Source organism: Xyrauchen texanus, unplaced genomic scaffold, assembly GCF_025860055.1.
Source record: "Xyrauchen texanus isolate HMW12.3.18 unplaced genomic scaffold, RBS_HiC_50CHRs HiC_scaffold_560, whole genome shotgun sequence".
Lineage (NCBI taxonomy): Eukaryota > Metazoa > Chordata > Actinopteri > Cypriniformes > Catostomidae > Xyrauchen > Xyrauchen texanus.
Window position 1 is genome coordinate 4,067 of NW_026266534.1, and position 19,124 is coordinate 23,190.

A 19,124-nucleotide genomic window follows, 5' to 3' on the forward strand; every position below is an offset into this window, starting at 1 on the left:
TTACAACCCCTCAGTTTAATCAAACACATATAAAAGTAACATGTGTGGTTTGATTATTCTCACATTGTCCATACTTTTGGGATGTTTATCGCAGGTTCCTTCAGTAACAAGTCTTGAAAGTGTAACTTCGTCAAGATTAATCGTTTAAATCCAACTGCAGAATAATTATAGATTAGGTTACTCATCGGTTTAGGTTTACTCATAACCCAGTTTTCACACATACTGTGTGTCTCTAAGTTGTTTGATCTAAAGCACATCAGCTGGAAATCATCACAACTAGAAAACTAAGTTTTTAGATTTCTAACGTCATGGTTATCCAAAGTATGCGGCTATGGAGAACATTTTCAAAAGTATCTGTTTTCAGTGCCTTTCCTGTGTGAATGAGAGGCATAAATGTACAGCTAAATCAATGCGTTTTCAAACGGAAAAATATTAGTGTGGAAGTGGCCTAAAACATCTGCTAAATGTCCTTATGAACATTTCAGAGATGTATTGCAGATGAGCAAACATGCTACAAATTACATGTTGTATGTGAAAACGCACACATAATAGACATCTGGGTGACAGAAATGTGCTATCAGGGAAAAGTTGTTTAATAGACCAATCACAGTGTATTTCCCCCAAAGGCAAACACTTTCAGATGCTGCACTAACGGATTCTTCCTCCTCTTGTTCTCTCCATCCATAGTTACATATTGATCAGGCATAATGGGAGGGGGTGGTGGTGTTGTGGTCATTGGGGTCAGAGCTGTGGCTAGACTCTCTCACTCCTACGAATGACCCCCACTTCTCTACAAACATATCGTCATTGACCCCAAGCCTAACCCCCTCCCCAGTCTGACCACTGATCAGTCTGTCACTGTATCCATCTGACAATGGCAGCAGAGGATGGATAGTGTGACAGTCAATACTCAATACAGGATAGTTTGTGGAGGATGGGGGAGGCCCTGTGTCTATTGAGGGAAGGATCGAAGGAGGCAATAACAGAGCATGTGCCATATAATATTAGGGCATTAATATTGGTATTTTATTGTCCTTTCAAGTGACCCAGGCATTTCTTAAAGGGATAGTTCACCCCATAATGAAAATTATGTCATTATTTTCTCCCTCTTATGTTGTTCCAAACATGTATGACATTCTTTCTCCTGCAGAACACAAAAGGTGATATTAGGTAGAATGATAATGGAATGTTCAGGGTATAGTACATCTGAAGCTCAAATGACAGCGTTTGTGGCATAATGCAAATTACCACAAAAAAATTATTTAGACTCATCCCTCATTTATTAAAAAAAAAATAAAAAATCATGGTTACAGTAAGGCACTTAGAATGGAAATAAATGGGGGCAGTCGATAAATGTTAAAATACACATGGTTTCAAAAGTATAGCCACAAGACAAACAAAATGCACATTAGCATGAATTTAGTAAATTACTAAAATGCTTACTAACCTTATCAGTGTAAAGTTATTTCCAATAATACAACTTTGTTACCATGACGACCTAACACAGTTAAACTTTGTAAGTGATCGTTATCACACTAAAATCATCTTGAACAGATTTTACTGTATCACACTAAAATAGCATAAACTTGTATAATGTTTACATTTTGTGGCTCTACTTTTGAAAGTGTTTTTTTTTTACATTTATAATCTGGCCCCATTCAACTCCATTGTGCCTCACTGTACATTAACTGCGATTTTTGCTTTTATTCCAATAAATGAGGGATACATTTAAATTAGGTTTTGTAGTAATCAACACTATGGTACAAATGCTTTTTATTGCGCTTAACTTGTTCTGAACCGGTATTATTCCTTGAAAGACTGACATCCTTAGTCACCATTCACTTTCATTGTATGGGGAAACAAGCAGTGTCATCATTCTTCAAAATTTCTCCTTTTATGCTCCATGGAAGAAAAAATCAGATGGGGTTGGAACCACATGAGCATTAGTAAATGACAACAATATTCTTGGGTGAACCCTCACTGTAACTTTGACTTTCAATTGCATGCAGTGAAATAAAATACATCAAACCATGAAACATAAGGGCAAAACAAATGCAAAATAGAAAAGTACCAGTTTTACCATCTTTCTCATCATCTTGCCTTTGTAAAAAGCAAACAAGGCAACACTACCTGAAAATCCATGGTGCACTTCCACTCCATTGCTTTCTACTGCCTAGTTATCTCAGATCAGTGAGCTTGAAGTCCATGAAAAAGGCTCGGGACAGCACTTGAAATGCACTGGGACGCTGCAGTGGTGTCTGAGTTGAGTGTGTCTTGTGGAGAGCAGTATATTGTTAGAAAAGCTCCTCCACTTTTGCAATCAAGCAATGTCTGGTTCCCAGTGGACACTCTGATGGACAGGCAGAGTGCTTCAGTACATTACGAGTATAGAGGCACATCAGATACTGGTGCCAGAGGCTAAAACAACATCCTCCGACCAGCTGAACATCTTTAGTGATTGGATAACAGCGGTGTGATAAAGTTAAGTGACCATTTCAATATGCAACAGTGAGACTCGTTTGAAACAGTAGAGAAATTTAAGTTAAAAGGGGAACATTATGATTTCAGATGGCTCAGCATTTGCCTGAATCAAGCCAGAGGTCTTCACTCATTAATACTATCTCGAGTGACATGCAATATTTCAGTCAGGCAGTTTGTAAATGCACACTAATTACACTATTATTTCAACATTGACCACAGCAGTTATGTAGAGAGGTTAAGTTACATGGAGATAAGCATTTTCAGTCTGCTGCTATTACACTATTTGAAACATCTACAAATGGGCTCCTACACATTCATTAGTGCATCCTAAGTGCTCTTCATCAAGTGCATACAACTCTTTACTTCAATCATTTTTCCTTTAAAAGAGAATATGATACTTGCCCTGGTATTACCTGACACGAACGGGTTAACTGCACTTACTAAAGCTCAGAAGCAATCACACAGTGTTCACATTCTTAATTGCGAGAGTCCTGCATGATCAGAATGAACGACACTCTCCAGGAGCTAAGATACCAATCAGAAAAATGACCCGAATGCAGCTCCATGAGCCGGCGAATCAATACCAACCATCTTAGAAAGGACTGCATGGGGAAGAGAGCAAGAGATTAATGGAGGAAGACCAATCAGAGAGAGGAGAGCAAGGAAGAGTAAAAAGATTAATCTGAAAGAGGATTTCCCTTGAAATGAATCAAAGTTCCCCATTGATATAGTAGGCCATTCAAAGGTAATGCGATTAATGGAAATAATGAAATAAAGTCTTTTTGAGAGGCAGCAAAAACCATCAATCGTTATTTACTTAGAAACTGGAATGCTCTGCTTTACAGAGAAAATGCATTATGCGTCTGACACATCTCTACCATTGAGATATGTAAACTAAACTTTTCTAACAAAACAGTCAATCAACACAAAACAGCAAATGAACATTAAGGTAAACAAGATATACCGTGTTTATCCCATTGTTACAATAAGCATTCTAACTCACAATACCAGAAAGAAAAATGAGGGTAATGTCTTTCTGACAGATGAGGAATTGATGTCAAAAATCTTAACCTAAAAGAAAAGTATCAGTATTACGTGTTTAAAGGAATAGCTTGTCCTAAAATTATAATGTATCATTTACTCACCCTCATACCATCCCAAATGAGTTTTTATTTTCTGTTGCAGGACACAAGAATTTTAGAAGAATATCTCAGCTCTGTAGATCTACAATGCAAGTGAAAGGTGACCAAAACTTTGAAGCTCCAAAAAGCACATAAAGGCAGCACAAAAGCAATAAATAAGACTCCAGTGGTTACATCCATGTCATCTGATCATCCATGTCTGATAGGTGTGGTTGAAAAACAGATCAATATTTAAGTCCTTTTTTATTATAAATTTCCCTCTTTGAACAGCCCCGACCTGTAGGTGGTGATATGCATGAAGAATGTGAATGACGAAAAAACAAAAGAAGAATATATAAGACAAAGTGGAGATTTATAGTAAATAAGGACTTAAATATTGAACTGTTTCCCACCTAAAACTATAGCTTCTGATGACATGAATTTAGCCAGTGGAGTCTGGATTACTTTAGGAAATGGATTGCTTTTATGCAGCCTTTGTGCTTTTTGGACCGTCTGAGTCCTGGTCACCATTCACTTGTATTGAATGGACCTACAGAGCAGAAAAATTCTTCTAAAAATCTTAATTTGTGTTCAGCAGAAAAAAGAAAGTCATACACATCTGTGTTGGCATGAGAGTGAGTAAATCATGGGAGAATGTTTTATTTTTGGGTGAACTATCCCTTTAATTAGTTAGAAATTAGTAAGGGTTGTGCAGTTAGGGCATCCTCCCAATAACATCCACTACATTTAGTTTAATGGATTTATGATCAATGCATATTTGAACATCTTTAGCAGTAAAAGTACCAGCACAATTTAAATAGTAATTACAAATGGTGCTTACTTCTATTAAAACACTACAACAATGATTCCTGCTGGCATATTCTTTACTGTTCATCTCTTAACAACACAGATACATCTTGCAAGCATGTTCTCTGGGTTCATAGGTGGGGCACACCATAATAGTCAACGTGTTCATCAAAAAGTCAGCCCATCTCCTTAAATTAAACAGATGTGTCAACCTCTTTCTGTACACTGTCTGATGCACTGCTCTCATCCTCCATCACCACTGCTTTCCACGATTCTTGATGCAGCCTCTCATTCCTTTCAGTTATCTGGGGAGGAGGAGGAACTGTAGCCACCATAGCAGAGGGCAAATGTTTAAACTCCTCCTCATTTATATCATAATCCTTCATTTTATGATCAAGCATCCACCAACGTCCTGCAAAGCCCACATCCAGAATGCGTTTGGGCAGCTCTGCCCAGGGTACAGAAATTGCTGAACAACGTGCCTCATACAGGCTGGAGTCATGGTCGTAGTTGGTGTAATAAGTCAAAGAGGCAATGCCAAGACTGGCGTAGCGTAGCCTGCCCTCGTTTCGCAGTTTCACCAGGCTTTGGACATGTCCATCTGAGGTGCCACTGCGTATCCATGGTGACAGGGGAGCCAGACGGTTGGAAGTTTCTAGTAGGCTGGTCTCAAAGGAGGCATCGTCAGGGTTGGTGTAAAAACAGGCATACATTCCTCCCAGAAGACTAAGGTAGACAGAGGCCTTGAGGGGTCGCTCCCGTGCCCCCAACACAACCTCTCGACAAGCCTCCTTATAATCACCCACAAGACTATGGCACCACACACCTGAAAACAGTGATGGCAACAATAGGTCTTTATGAATGTTCAGCTGTTACAATTTTCCCATTGGCCACTTTGTAAGTAAATGAATGAGGTCACATTAAAGGAATAGTTCACACAAAAATGTATATTCTCTCTTCATTTTCTTACCCTCATGCCATCCCAGAGATGAATTTCTATCTTCTGCTGAACACAAAAAAAGATTTTTAGATGAATATCTCAGTTCTTTAGGTCCATACAATGCAAATGAATGGTGGTCAGAACTTTGAAGCTCAAAAGCACATAATTGCAGCATAAAAGTAATCTATATGATACCAGTAGTTAAATCAATTTCTTCAGAAGTGATATGATAGGTGTGGGTGAGAAACTGATCAATATTTAAGTCCTTTTTTACTATAAATATACACCTTTGACCAGCTCCATCCAGTAGGTGCCGATATGCACCGGGAGTACAAATTCATAGTAAAAAAAAAAAAAGCACTTAAATATTGATCTGTTTCTCACCCACATCGATCATATTTTAAGGCATGGATTGATCCACTGGAGTCATATTAATTATGTTTATGCTGCATATAGGTGCTTTTTGGAGCTTCAAAGTTCTAGACACCTTTTAATTGCATTGTATGGACCAACAGAGCTGAGATATTCTTCTAAAAATCTTCATTTGTGTTCTTCAGAAGAAAACAATAACCACCTGGGATGGCATAATGGTGAGTAAATAAGAGAATTTTAATCTTTTTGGGTGAACTATCCCTTTAAGAACTATTTACTACAGACAGAACTTGAAAAGTTAAACAAATATCTAGAAAGAAAAAAATGTGTGCGGTTATGTGTACATGGATACATTTTGAGCCTGCATTCAGCATAAACCCAGATGATATCTAAATCAAAATGTACACTGTGTGACTGACCACTGGCAAACACCATCATAAACTTTCCACTTATTTTAGGCGCAAAGGGACAATACAAACAGCATGGCTTATTCGTACCTGCACGACTGTTTAGTAATCTTTGCCATCTTGTGCCCTTGGTTGTCACTGTAGCTGCCGTTGAGCACCACCTCTTCAACAGCCACAAGGCGGCCATGTTAGGAAATGAATGAACTCAAGAAACGTAAATTCACATAGCTCACGGTGGACGTGCCACAGGAAGAACTTTTAGTGAACAAATAGTTTCCAGGCTTGGTTCAACATAACAACGTCGGCTGATGAAACTGATGCACCAAGATGGCGTCCAACATGGTACGTCACATGTTATTGTTTCGGTAGGGAAACAGATTAATGCCTTTCCCGTTCCACCATAATTTATTGTGAGCTACGAATTTATTTCAAGAGTTATTGATCGTTTAAAATACACATATGTACATAAAATATATAAATAATAAAAAAAAAATACAGAAAAAAGAAAAAGGGATTACAAATACTAAGTAGATGGCGTTTGCTCATATTCTCAGGGCTGGATTTGTTTAATCCGAACTGTTCTAGAACTCATGTGAGCTAATCTACCTATATATATAATCTTCTAAACATGATTAATAACACGAACGCGACTTAGCTAGCATTCAAAATCACGAACAGGTAAAGAAAACATAAATCTTTAGTTCCGTGATTGGTCTGGTCACGTGACATTGATTTGACTCACAGGAACCGCGCAGGTGACATGGAATATGGAGAAGATAACGATAAATCCCAGTCCGACCATCAAAAGGTTATCAGTTAAAATCTGATATTGATTTTGCACGTGATAGCTTGAAACAAGCTTGATTATTGTAGTTGTCAGAGGAGACAGCGTTGGCACACTGAAGGATTAAAGTATTGTAACAGCAAGGTCAATCCGTCTGTTTGCACTCTGCACGAAACATGTCTTCTTTTGTCTTATTTTTGTTAATATTAAGAAAATGGCCTTATGCAAACGATTTTGTCCAAGATTATCTTGAGATGATATGAGATTATTGGTGCTCAGGACACGGACTCCTGTATATCACCCTTATAGTTAGTATCTCCTTTCCTTTCAGGTAGTATTCTTATGAGAACTCACTGAGAGTGTTCCTGCGATCTTCAGTCATGGCTAGTCCAGATGATTTAAAATTTCAGGGTGAGTATGGTCAATATGCCTCTGAAATGTGTCTGTCACCACGTGACTGTCTCATTACCCTAATATCCTTTCTGCACCCCTCCAGAGTTTGAGGACGCCACAGATCTACTGTCCTTAAATCCTGGAGCCTCGACCCTCAGCATCCCTAGTGCAACAGCTTCCTCTGGAGACATCAAACTTGATCTGTCAGATAACGAGGACCATCAACAAGAGCGCTCAGAGGTGAGTTGCAAAATAACCAGTAATACATTTAGCTGAATACCTCATACTTTCAAGTCATTTCTATAAGACAGTTCTGTAGTAGACAACCAGTATTTTGTTCATTATCCCCACAGTTGCTTGGAGGTGAAAAACAAACCAGTGGTTTTTGGACATTTGAATACTATCAGTCGTTCTTCAATGTAGATACAATGCAGGTATGGAAGATGCTGGTTGAGAAATATTCTGTAACATTGTTTTCTAGTAGCTGTATCATCTTCTACAAAGTTGCAGTCGTAAACTTGATTACCTTAGTATTTTTAAAACAAGGAGCATCTTGCCTAATTTCAAATATGATTTGACTGTAATGTGAATTCATACATAACTAATCCAGTCTTAAAAATTTTAGTCTGATAGTTCAATATAAAGCATGTTTGATTTGGCTTTTATATACACACACACACATTTATATTTGTGGTTTACAAGGACTCTCCATATATACAGTAAATATATATTTTTTAAATAATAATAGAAAATAGCAATCTGATCTAACTACTTACTGACAACTAATATTTTAAAGGAATCCTGGTTGCTTGGCCATTAATCCGTCAATTAATACATGGATGTTATTGGAATAGTTGAATGATCCAAAAATGAAAATTCTCTCATCATTTACTCACCCTTATGCAACACAGATGTTATGACTTTCTCACACAAATTAAGATTTTTAGAAGAATATCTCAGCTCAGTTGGTTTATACAAGCCAAGTAAAAGGTGACCAGAACTTTGAAGCTCCACAAATAACAAAGTAATCCATATAACTCCAGTGGTTAAATCCATTTCTTCAGAAGTGATATGATGGGTGTGGGTAAGAAACAGATCAATATTTAAGTCCTTTTTATTATAAATCTCCACCTTTGACCAGCCCAAACTAGTAGGTGCCGATATGCACAGAGAGTACAAATATATAGTAAAAAAAAAAAAAGCACTTAAATATTGATCTGTTTCTCACCACACCTATCATATCATATTTTAAGGCATGGATTTATCCACTGGAGTCCATGTTTAAGTCATTTTTACTATAAATTTCCACTTTCACGTCTACATTCTTCTTATGCTTTTTGGCAGTTTGCATTCTTCATGCATATCACCATTATTATTTTAAAAATCTTTGTGTTCAACAGAAAAAAGTTATACACATCTGGGATGTAAAGAATGACAACATTTTAAATTTTAGGTGAACTATCCCTTTTACTATTATTTTTAAGTCTGAACATCAACAGCTGACGTGTTGCATTTAATGTTTGTGCTGTTTTAATTTAGGTGCTTGATAGGATAAAAGGCTCCGTTATGCCTTTGCCAGGACGAAACTTTGTCAAACACCACATTCGAAGTAACCCCGATTTATATGGTAATGTACTTTGTTATTCATACACAGAAAATCTTCAAAACAGCCAAACCACATGTTGATATTTGAATGCTTTGCTGGATTATGAATAGAGTTGCTTCTTGTTTTCACCCTTCTGTCAGGTCCATTTTGGATCTGTGTAACTCTAGTGTTCTCTATGGTGATCAGTGGGAACCTCTCCACCTTTCTGAGTAAGATGGGAAATGCAGAGTATCACTACAGACCTCAATTCCACAGAGGTGAGATGGCAGTGGAACGGCATGTGATATTTGTTAACTTATATAGGGTTACCTTGATCATAAAACATGGAACTATAAGCTCATTTTTAAAATTGTGAGTTCCTGACCTGGAAAAGTTAGAAAATTTAAAAAAAAAAAATATAAAAAGGCATGAACAATTCTAAAGCAGATAATATTTGCTCATTCTCAGCTCCGAATAATTTTATTTGCTATAAATTGTGTCCTTTAAGTGTGATCTCTATACAGTTTTAAAAAGCATATCCTGTAATCTTTATTGACTAGAAAAGTCAAACCATTCAAAACCAGTCTAAAAAGTGGAAACATTTCTTATAGTGCTAGTTCACAAGTAAAAAATTTTTGTAGTGGGACTGTTTCTATCAATCAATTATGAATACTCTAACTGAATGATTTGTTCTCTTTTAGTCTCAATCGCAGCCGTTGTCGTGTTCCTTTATGCATGGCTTGTACCTCTAGGAGTTTGGGGCTTTCTAACATGGCGTCAGAGTGTCGAGAGACAGACCAATGCTTATACATTTTTAGAGACCGTGTGTGTCTATGGTTACTCTCTCTTCATTTATATCCCTACTACGGTGAGTCTATGATAATGTTAACAAATTTTTTTTTAGACTTAAGCCCATCAAGACTAATGAGTCATACTCCGTTTCTGCTTTAAGATATTATGGACCATTCCTTTCAACTGGCTCCAGTGGCTATTGATTGTTGTCGCTATGGTGATCTCTGGATCAGTGTTGGTCATCACTTTCTGGCCGACTGTTCGTGATGACACCAAACTAACGGCTTTTGCAACCATGGCAATTATAGTGTTGCTTCATGCCCTTCTGGCTGTTGGCTGTAAGGTAAGAGGAACTCTTTAAATTCCTTGTTTTTAAAAGGAATATTATAGGTTTTATATACCTCAAGCTCTTTCGGCAGCATCTGGTATGCTGTAAATAACAACAGAAATCATTTTTGACATCCTTCAGTTTGTAAAAATTGATTGGGAAAAGCATTTGTAGTTATGGAATAAAAACCTAGCAGGCATTTAAAAGCAGAAATAAAAGTATGTTTTTGCTTACATTTGCTAAAGCACTTACCATAAATTCTGTGGTCAATTTTTTAGTTTCTGAGGTAGGACTACTTTTCTGGGTAGAGGAATTACTAATAGTGTTACTGACCAGTGGTGTAACTTGGATCTTATGGGCCACAGTGCAAAGAACCTGTTGGGTCCCCTGCTTGGGGGGGGGGGGCATTGCCTGTCGGACCTGTGGTCATTCTATGGTTCCTTTTTGTTGACCTTTGCGGGGGCCCACTCACCCTAGGCCCAAGGCTGCCCACCCTGAAGTTACGTCCCTGTTACTAACATAATTCCTTTGGGTGGAGATTATTCTGTGTATATAGTGCATTGCGGATGATTACACCAAAGTAGTTTTCAAAGCAAGCCAGTCCACTTAGTGGGTATCTTTAGAATGCTCCTGGGCAGCTATTTTCTATGGATACAAGTGGCATTAAAGTACAGCTCCTTTCTACTTGAATGGGGAAAGACCGAAATCTCCAAAATGGTTTGCGAAATCTATGATCAAAGAACATTTTAAATAAGCAATAAATTCTGACAACAATGGTATCATAAATTGTGCTTCTAACTCATATCAAATACAGAAAAAAACTTCAGGCTGGTTCAGCTAATGCGTATACACGTTCTTCAATTAACTGACAGGTGACGTCTGTATCTGAAAGGTTATCGGCGGTTTTACCTGTAAGGCGGGACTTTCTTTCTACATCCACCATATTGGCCATTCCAATTTCTCAAAATTGGTCTGGGGCTGGGCTAAATAGTCTTTGGTTACGTGACATTATGCACCCTTCCTTGTATCCTCATACCCTATCCTTCCAACTCTACATGCCGTATGATTATTTCTCCAGGAACATTACTCTATCCATTAAGACAAATTGACATTTGTTTTTTGAAAGACATCCAGCTTCAGAAATGAATGCATTTTCCTCTCGTTTTAGCTCTACTTCTTCCAAACGGCAATACACACAGGATCATCATCAGACTCTGTACAGCAGACGACTCAAGCCTCTAATCACACAGCACATACCATGGCAAAACCTCAATGACCAACCCAATGGGAGCATAGTCCTTGGATTTAAGGAGCATGGAAAGATAGAAAATGTATAGTAATTTTGATAACTGAGCAATGAAGGAGATCTGAAATGTACTAGCACTTGACAAAGGCATTCCCAGCAAACGGATCTACAGTGTTTCCATTCTGTAAATAATCTAGCAGACGAAATAACCACTTACAGATCACTAAGACTTCAGCTTTGATTTTGTAATGTTTTTCTTATCATAAAATTACTCTCCTGATATTGGTTTCCTAATGTGTTATGGTCATTTATGTCAATTTTTAACCTTTAAGTCTAAAAGTTTCATTGGGTTTCTCCAATCTTTTGTGATTCCTTTTGTTTTTCAATCAAAACTGAGTCAATTGAAATGGCGATCAGCAATTACTGTGAATTGTGATTTGCAAGGTTTGCCTTATAATCCCTGACTGCTCTGCTTTCCTTTTAAAGGATTCTCTGCTCTCATTATTCTGTAAATTGAGAGAGGAAGCACCTGTATTAAGTCATTATTTATTTTGTTTTCCTTTTTTGTTCTGGTGAGTTTTCTGTATTGACGGTGTATTAAATTAATTCTTGTCAGGGTAAACCTTTTCATTTTGAGTTTTTTTGGTACAATGATCTATACTTCCACATTTACTTCTTTGAGGGTGATAATTCTGAAGAGGTTTGTTTTGCCCTACTAACCACATTTTATATATATATATATATATATATACACACATACATACACACACAGCTGGCCAAAAGTTTGCAAGGAAGGTTGAAGGAAATTTACTTAAATACTTTAAGAATGCCACTTTGGTGAATTAAATTGCCTTTCAACTGATCACAAATATAGTCAGGACATTACTGATGTAAAAAAGTAATTTTTGATGAAATCTAGACAGGCCCCATTTCCAGCAGCCATCAGTCCAACACATTATCATAAGCGATCATGCTAAATTGCTCATTTGTTACTAGAAAATCACTTGCTATCATATCAAACACAGCTGAAAGCTATCTGGTTCGTTTAATTAAGCTTAACATAGTGTTTGTTTTTGAGTTGCCGCAGTATGCAACAGGCATGTCTTCAGCTCGATATTAGGTAAAAAAAAAAAAAAAAGGAAAAAAGAAACAGATTTCTCTAGAAACTCGTCAATCATTGTTTTTGAGCCAATATTTCATACAAAGGTTTACACTACAGTCTTCAAAGACAAAGGACAACTGTCTCTAAGAAGGACAGAAGAGATGTGGAAGGCCAGATGTACAACTAAACAAGAGAAGTACATCAGAGTCTGTAGTTTGACAAATAGACACCTCACATGTCCTCAGCTGACAGCTTGATTGAATTCTACCCGCTCAACACCAGTTTCATGTACAACAGTACAGAGAAGACTTTGGGGTGCAGGCCTCATGGGAAGAATTGTAAAGAAAAAGCAACTTTTGAAACACAGAAACAAAGAAAAGGTTAGAGTGGGCAAAGAACTTGGACAACAGATAATTGGAAAAGAGTGTTATGGATCTTAACCCCATTGAGCTTTTGTGGGATTAGCTGGACTCTAAGGTGCGTGAGAACTGCCTGGCAAGTGCTACAGGAAGTGTGGGGTGAAATGTTTGTCCAGAGTGTCTGGACAAACTGACAGCTTGAATGCCAAGGATCTGCAAAATTGTCACTGCTGCATGTGGAGGATTTTTTAAAGAGAAATCTTTGTAGTTTAAGAAGTTCTGAAAATTATTTTCAAATTCTAATAGTAATTTTTCACATTATTAAATGTCCTAACTATACATTGTGATCAGCTGAATGCCACGTTGGTGAATAAAAGTACCAATTTCTATCCATAAGTACAAATCTGTACACTATACCAAACTTCTGGTCACCAGTGAGTGTGTGCATATATTATAAACAGTATATATGGAATAGCTCACCAAAAAGTTCTGTCACCCTCATTCCACCAATTCATACCTGTATAACTTTTTCACACAAGGAAAAATTTTGAAGAATGTTAAAGAAATGGACTAATATCATTGTATGTATGAGCTCCTTTTGTTTTCCACGGAGAATAGAACATAATACATGGGCCAAACAACATGGGGCGAGTAAACAATGACAAGAGTTTTCATTTCTGGGTATCCCATTAAGATATTTTGCTTAATTTGGAAGCAAACAATAAATCTTAATCCATATACCCGTTTATGCATTACCCAAATATGCAATAACAAATGCTGATCGCACATGACTCATCAAACCATAAAGTTCTGTTTTTAACTCTACATGTTTTTGCAAAAGACTAATACAAGAACACAAACATAAAAAAAAGAATTCTACTCTAAATAGCCACACTTTTTGAGACTTATCCAAAATTTAATTTGCCCATTTTTTTGTCTGTTGCTTTTTTGTAAAAAAAAAGAAAAAAAAAGTTAATTCTAAAACTAGCAAACATGGTTGTTTTGTCTCATGATAGTTGCTAAATCAAACCCAAATAAAATGAAAATGTGACCGGAAGCAATGTATACAACTTCAAAGTCTTTGATGGGGGCTATCATAACCCCAGTGTGGGAGGGAAACGAAGGGAGAGTGATAGAGAAGGAAAAGACAAGGAGAGTTATAGCTAGTCAGAAACTTAATCTCTTTTCTCTTACAAGTCACACAACACACTGAAGTTGACAAGAAAGGGTTTGGGGATGTAAACTAGGATACTGCCATTCCAAAACAGTTGTCCTTCTGCAGCGGTTGACATGTGTCCACAGACCTCACTATTTATAATATTCATCCTTCTGTCTTCCTCCCTCCAATCCCGTCAGTCCTTCTCAGCCCTCCGTTGTCCTCCTTGGAGCTTGTCTTATTTTTCTGAAACCTGTGCATCCTTATAAACTGGCTGACTAAATTCATTTTCAGTCAATTATAAGAGAGTCAGATTTGCATCATATTGGGGTAGGCAGTTAACAGGATTGTTGCTCAGGATTCAACCCAGAGAACACCAAGCAACACAATGTGAGACTGCACTACATTAAAACACACATGAACGCAATGAACAGTCAGACATGGAATAAAAAGTAAGATGATCTCTCTATGCTATGGTTGTCTACAGGCAGGTTCCTTCAGAGCTTTGCGAGCATCTACAGCATGTGTTCATCTCTTCTGGTGAGTGACGGGAGGTTACAAACATCTAGGTGGCTGTCTAAAGCCCATGCTGAACTAATAGAGATGCGATGGCCAGATGATGTCATGAGAAACAAAAGTCAAGAGTGAAGTGTAGTTTCAAAGGAGCAGAACTGGTTCAAAGGCTAAGGAACAGTGGCAAGATCCTGCAAGATCTTGAGTTCATATCCACAGTCAGTGACAGCATTAGTGTGCCTAAAAATGTGGGAGTTTGACAAGAAACATGTGCGCATCTGTTAAGCATTTACATATAAAAAAACAATATTGTCCCGTTGCCAGCGACCGTTCTTCCATCCGAGTCCTGTTCCATTGCGTTTCGAGTCTCTGGTTTGTGCTTTTTCACCATACTAACAAACAAGTGCTGCTACCTAGTGTCTTGTGGAACAGGTGCCGTGTGTGTTGTAGTGGGGAAGAGTAACGGTGACACATCTCAGACTTGTTGACTGGCCAAATGTCTGTGTGCACTGACATTATAGGGCCACGGGACGGATATGTATGAATAACACACCAGTGAGAGAAAGAGATAGAATGTAGAATATATATTCGTATACATGTATATCTATATATGTATAGAGAGAGGATAAAGTGATGAGCAGAGACTGGTGCACTTGTTTTGGTATTCTGAATTTGGCTGCGGTCGTTTTGAAGAGGGGGTTAGGGTGAGGGGCTGGACATGCAGAGTCTGTCCATTGGCCTTAGCTCCCATAGTGCATGGTGTTGCTGGGGATGGCCATAGGAGATGCCATGGAGATAGCGGGGCCGCCCATGGTGAACTGGTTGGTGACTGGGTAATTTGAACTGCTGCTGCTGGGACCCTGCTGGGCAGTTGTGGCCCCTGAGAAGAGAGCAATAATAGAGAGGCATTACATCCTTTGCATTTATTAATGTTTGGTGTACAAGATGATAACAGATCACTCAGTACACACTTCCAGCATACAGTAAAAGCCTATTCACAAAAGCATATTTTCAGTGCAAAACGAAACAATACATCCCAGAGTTCTGGCCAAACACCTCCATTGGCCCTTTCAATCAAGCCCTATCAATAATCACCATCCCTAAATTGGCTCCTTCATTCTACTCTCTCCTCTTCACCAATCGCTGGTGTGTGCAGTCGCATCATCCAAGAGGATGTAATGTAGTGTGTCAGAAAAGCACCACTTAATTGTAACATACTTTAATTTATTTATAAATCTTTATTGGCCCCTGTAAATAAAAATTTTCAACCTATATATAAAAAGGTTTTTAATATGAAACTTTTTTCAAAAGGTTTTTGTTGAGTTTCTTCAACTGGCCTTTTTATGTCCCAGGGATTCTAACATTAAAATGGACTATTGGGGGCCTGGGTAGCTCAGCAAGTCAAGACAATGACTACCGCACCTGGAGTTGCGAGTTCGAATCCAGGGCGTGCTGAGTGACTCCAGTCACTTCCCAAGCATCCAACTGGCCCGATTGCTAGGGTGGGTAGAGTTACGTTGGGTTGAGATACATTGGGTTAACCTCCTTGTGGTCATTATAATGTGGTTCTTGCTCTTGGTGGGGCGCATGGTGATTTGTGCATGGATGCCACGGAGAATAGCTTGAGCCTCCACACGCGCTAGGTCTCCGCAGTAACGCGCTCAATAAGCCACGTGATAAAATGCATGGATTAACGGTCTCAGACACAGAGGCAACTGAGATTTGTCCTCCGCCACCCGGATTGATGGACACTACGCCACCACGAGGACTTAGAGCACATTGGGAATTCCAAATTGGGGAGAAAAGGGTAGAAAAAGAAATTAACTATTTGTTGGTACTTTTCAAATACCTTTTAAATATATTTTTTTTTTTTAGCCTTTCCAGACCCAGATGTTTATAATTCACAATTATATTTAAAGATCCACAAATTATCATGTTTAATATATATTATTTTTTTTAATTACCACTGTCCCACAGTTGTAGCTTTATTTGCACACCAAACAGTTAATAGCTATAATAGCATTTAGCAAAAGTTAGTGTAGTTAAAGTCAACAAAAGTGTCCCACTTAAGATGAAATGACTAATTTCAGAATATTTTTTTATTGTCCATTGCCATTTAAGCGGTTATCTTGCCAAATAAGGCAAAAAGTGTGAAACTATTTACTGTGTCTGTTTAGGATGCATTCAAGAAAGGATTTGTCCATTTTACTTAAAACTTTCGGGGAAAAAGATTGACAAAAAATAACAATTCTCCAAGGTGCTGAAAGTGCCCTATGTTGAAGAAACACCCATCAATTACACCCATACAAGTGAAATAGTGTGATATATACCGTTTATTATCAACATCATTACACCTATATCATGCTAACTTCCATTCCTGGACAGTCACAACATATCTGTAACATTTTAGGGATGGGTGATTTTTCCATTATGTCATAAGATCAGTAAGAGCAGAGAAACTCACCCTGGACGATTCCTGTGCTCATAATTGAGCCCATTCTGGAGTGAGTGTGGTTCACAATGCCCGTGTTCACTTAAGGAAAAAGAAACATAAAACTTTCAAATTAAAGTTTCAACAGCAAACATAGTGTACCTGCTAAAAATATGACAGGCTACAATGTAGAATAACTATAACAAACTCTGGTACTGTTTAGAACACCTCTTTGAATGTTTAATTATACATGCTTGTGTCAAATTAATTTGAAGCAATATTAATAGCATGTAAAACATAGAATATCATGAAATATTATCTCAGGCTTTGACCGTGGCTTCTTAAATTAACCATTGCAAAGCTGATTTTACTCAGCATGTGTATGTGAACATGTGGCGTGTGTAAATATCCGTACGTGCACATGAACATGTGAGCGTGTGTGTAAATATCCGTACGTGCATGCGTGTCTGTACCAAGGGGGATGAGATTGTTGTGGGACACTGTTGACCCACTGCCACCAATGACAGTGCTGAGGTCATAGGCTGCAGGCATCCCTGAAAGAGAGGAAAAACATGAGTGACAGCACATTAATACACAAAAGCATTTCTGTAGAATGGAATGTTGTATAGGAGGGTTTTCAGCTAACTGACCCATCATAAAATTTTGTCTACACTGGTGATCTTTACGGACAGAGTTGTACCTTACGGACAGAGTTGATTTAAATGTATGTTCGTGTTTTATTTGAAGGTCAAGAATAAATTTACTACACTGCGTCCTTGTGATGTACATGTGTGATTGTGTACCCGATACAGCCATGCCCTGGCTCATGCTGTAGGTTCCCCCAGTATTCCACATGTTCTCGGAGGGGGAGGTATAGTGTGAACCTGGAGGAGGGGCCGGTGTTGTGCCTGTGTACCTGCATAGCATAAGCAACCCATCCTGCATGATTCAGATTGCTTCATAGTGATATCACTTTCTTTGTGTGCAAAGCAATCCGATCACTCACCGGAAGAAGGGGTTTTTGAGATCAAGTAGATTGCTGGACTTGGAGCCTGTCTGGTCTACTTGAGCAACAACACTAATGTCATAGCTTTGTCTGCGAGAGGAAGTGAAAACAAGAAAAAGAGCCATTTTTTCTTCAAGATGTTAAAAAAGGGAAACTTCGGTCTCATGAAGAGAAGCAGAAAGTGTGCTCACCTCTTGTTGGCGATTAGAAGCGCGGTGCCTGACATAGTATCACCTGCCTTGGCAAAGAGAGGTGACTGCAGCAAACAGCGCACCTGGTACCAGTGAGTGAGGGGTTCTGTGGGAGCGGTAGAGAGCCACACAGTCATCCTGTAGATAGAGAGAGAGAGAGACAGGAGAAAATCTTTTTTTAACAGGGCTCGTATTGAAACAGATTTCCAGATTCGATTCGATATCATAAAGGTATATTCACAAGGGTATATTTCAGTTATATTATCCTCTTTGCTTATACATGAAAGAAATTATCTCCCTCTAATATTGTTAATTAGTGTAGTTGGGTACATTATGAACATATTAATTTGTTTTAATAATTTCATTTTATTAGTTGTTCCTCATTTGTCACATTTTAGCTTTTTAAACGGTTGATACACACCCTCTTTTGAGCACAAACCATGAAAATGACATACCTGAACTTAAATGGTTGTATTTACTGGACCCTTTGAAGTATGGACAGAGTTGTAGTATCTTTTGAAAGAAGACACTTTGGGCTTTATTTCACAAGTTTCAGAATTAACATATGTTGTGATTTTTTAAAGTTAAAGAAGGTGAAGTTTATAGTAATGGAAATATTTTGTGCTCAACATTTTTTTTATCATCTAAAAAAATATAATCATAAATGTTACGTTTCAAATTTGAAGATGATCTAACAAAAAATGTGGTTCCTTCAAGCTTTTTCCTCTGTAAAATCACTGGTGTACAGAGTAAAATTAAGGCGACACAAAATCGGACTGCACTGTTTGGCTATTATGAAAAAAAAGTACGCCGTATTTTTTAAAATAGACTTTGTTTACGGGACTCTAATATATAAGTTAATACACAGTTTTACAACATGAATGCTGCTCAGATTGCATCGTTTGTTGAAGAACGATGATTGATGATGAACTAATTCTTTCAGACGAGATCTTATGTAAACAATGGAGAATTTATCATTGCCCAGATTGATCACTTTTATAGACAAAAAGTGCTATTGGATGTTTTTCAAAGAACGCTCGACATAGACAATTGACCCAAGTGTGGCGAACTGGATTCATCTGGCAATCATAAAAAAGGTATGAAGTCCCC

The 19,124-nt window shown here is 37.9% G+C and overlaps 3 protein-coding genes across 4 annotated transcripts; 1 reads left to right on the forward strand and 2 right to left on the reverse strand.

Annotated features, from left to right (window-relative positions):
• Positions 1-1,722: 1,722 nt before the first annotated feature.
• On the reverse strand, positions 1,723-6,440 carry LOC127642346 (mitochondrial import inner membrane translocase subunit Tim29-like). The gene is made up of 2 exons (XM_052124959.1): positions 6,219-6,440; positions 1,723-5,235 (listed from the first exon to the last, which is right to left on the reverse strand). The coding sequence occupies exons 1-2, from the start codon at positions 6,313-6,315 to the stop codon at positions 4,604-4,606; spliced, it is 729 nt and encodes a 242-aa protein (XP_051980919.1). The 5' UTR covers positions 6,316-6,440; the 3' UTR covers positions 1,723-4,603.
• A 397-nt stretch (positions 6,441-6,837) lies between these two features.
• On the forward strand, positions 6,838-13,263 carry LOC127642347 (protein YIPF1-like). 2 transcript variants are annotated; one of them, XM_052124960.1, is made up of 9 exons: positions 6,838-6,936; positions 7,244-7,323; positions 7,409-7,545; positions 7,659-7,739; positions 8,845-8,932; positions 9,052-9,168; positions 9,592-9,758; positions 9,843-10,025; positions 11,179-13,262. In XM_052124960.1, exons 2-9 carry the CDS (start codon positions 7,293-7,295, stop codon positions 11,284-11,286), a joined length of 912 nt encoding a protein of 303 aa, XP_051980920.1. In that variant the 5' UTR covers positions 6,838-6,936; positions 7,244-7,292; the 3' UTR covers positions 11,287-13,262. The 2 variants fall into 2 exon arrangements, with proteins under 2 accessions (XP_051980920.1, XP_051980921.1); XM_052124961.1 differs by lacking the exon at positions 6,838-6,936 and adding an exon at positions 6,944-7,056 and having other exon boundaries at positions 11,179-13,263.
• A 21-nt stretch (positions 13,264-13,284) lies between these two features.
• On the reverse strand, positions 13,285-18,151 carry LOC127642348 (histone-arginine methyltransferase CARM1-like). Its single transcript, XM_052124962.1, has 6 exons — positions 18,015-18,151; positions 17,824-17,913; positions 17,621-17,733; positions 17,291-17,371; positions 16,851-16,919; positions 13,285-15,266 (listed from the first exon to the last, which is right to left on the reverse strand). The coding sequence occupies exons 1-6, from the start codon at positions 18,149-18,151 to the stop codon at positions 15,127-15,129; spliced, it is 630 nt and encodes a 209-aa protein (XP_051980922.1). The 3' UTR covers positions 13,285-15,126.
• Positions 18,152-19,124: the final 973 nt, after the last annotated feature.

What these genes read in the sequence shown, in the direction of transcription:
- LOC127642346 (XM_052124959.1), bottom strand. Translation starts at nt 6,315, where the DNA reads ATGGCCGCCTTGTGGCTGTTGAAGAGGTGGTGCTCAACGGCAGCTACA. An exon ending in ATTACTAAACAGTCGTGCAG is followed by an intron (nt 5,236 to 6,218) that starts GTACGAATAAGC and finishes CACTGTTTTCAG; the next exon opens with GTGTGTGGTGCCATAGTCTT.
- LOC127642347 (XM_052124960.1), top strand. Translation starts at nt 7,293, where the DNA reads ATGGCTAGTCCAGATGATTTAAAATTTCAGG. An exon ending in TCAATGTAGATACAATGCAG is followed by an intron (nt 7,740 to 8,844) that starts GTATGGAAGATG and finishes GTTTTAATTTAG; the next exon opens with GTGCTTGATAGGATAAAAGG. An exon ending in TTCTGGCTGTTGGCTGTAAG is followed by an intron (nt 10,026 to 11,178) that starts GTAAGAGGAACT and finishes CTCTCGTTTTAG; the next exon opens with CTCTACTTCTTCCAAACGGC.
- LOC127642348 (XM_052124962.1), bottom strand. Translation starts at nt 18,151, where the DNA reads ATGACTGTGTGGCTCTCTACCGCTCCCACAGAACCCCTCACTCACTGG. An exon ending in CTCAAAAACCCCTTCTTCCG is followed by an intron (nt 17,734 to 17,823) that starts GTGAGTGATCGG and finishes TATGCTATGCAG; the next exon opens with GTACACAGGCACAACACCGG. An exon ending in GAGCACAGGAATCGTCCAGG is followed by an intron (nt 15,267 to 16,850) that starts GTGAGTTTCTCT and finishes CTCTCTTCTCAG; the next exon opens with GGGCCACAACTGCCCAGCAG.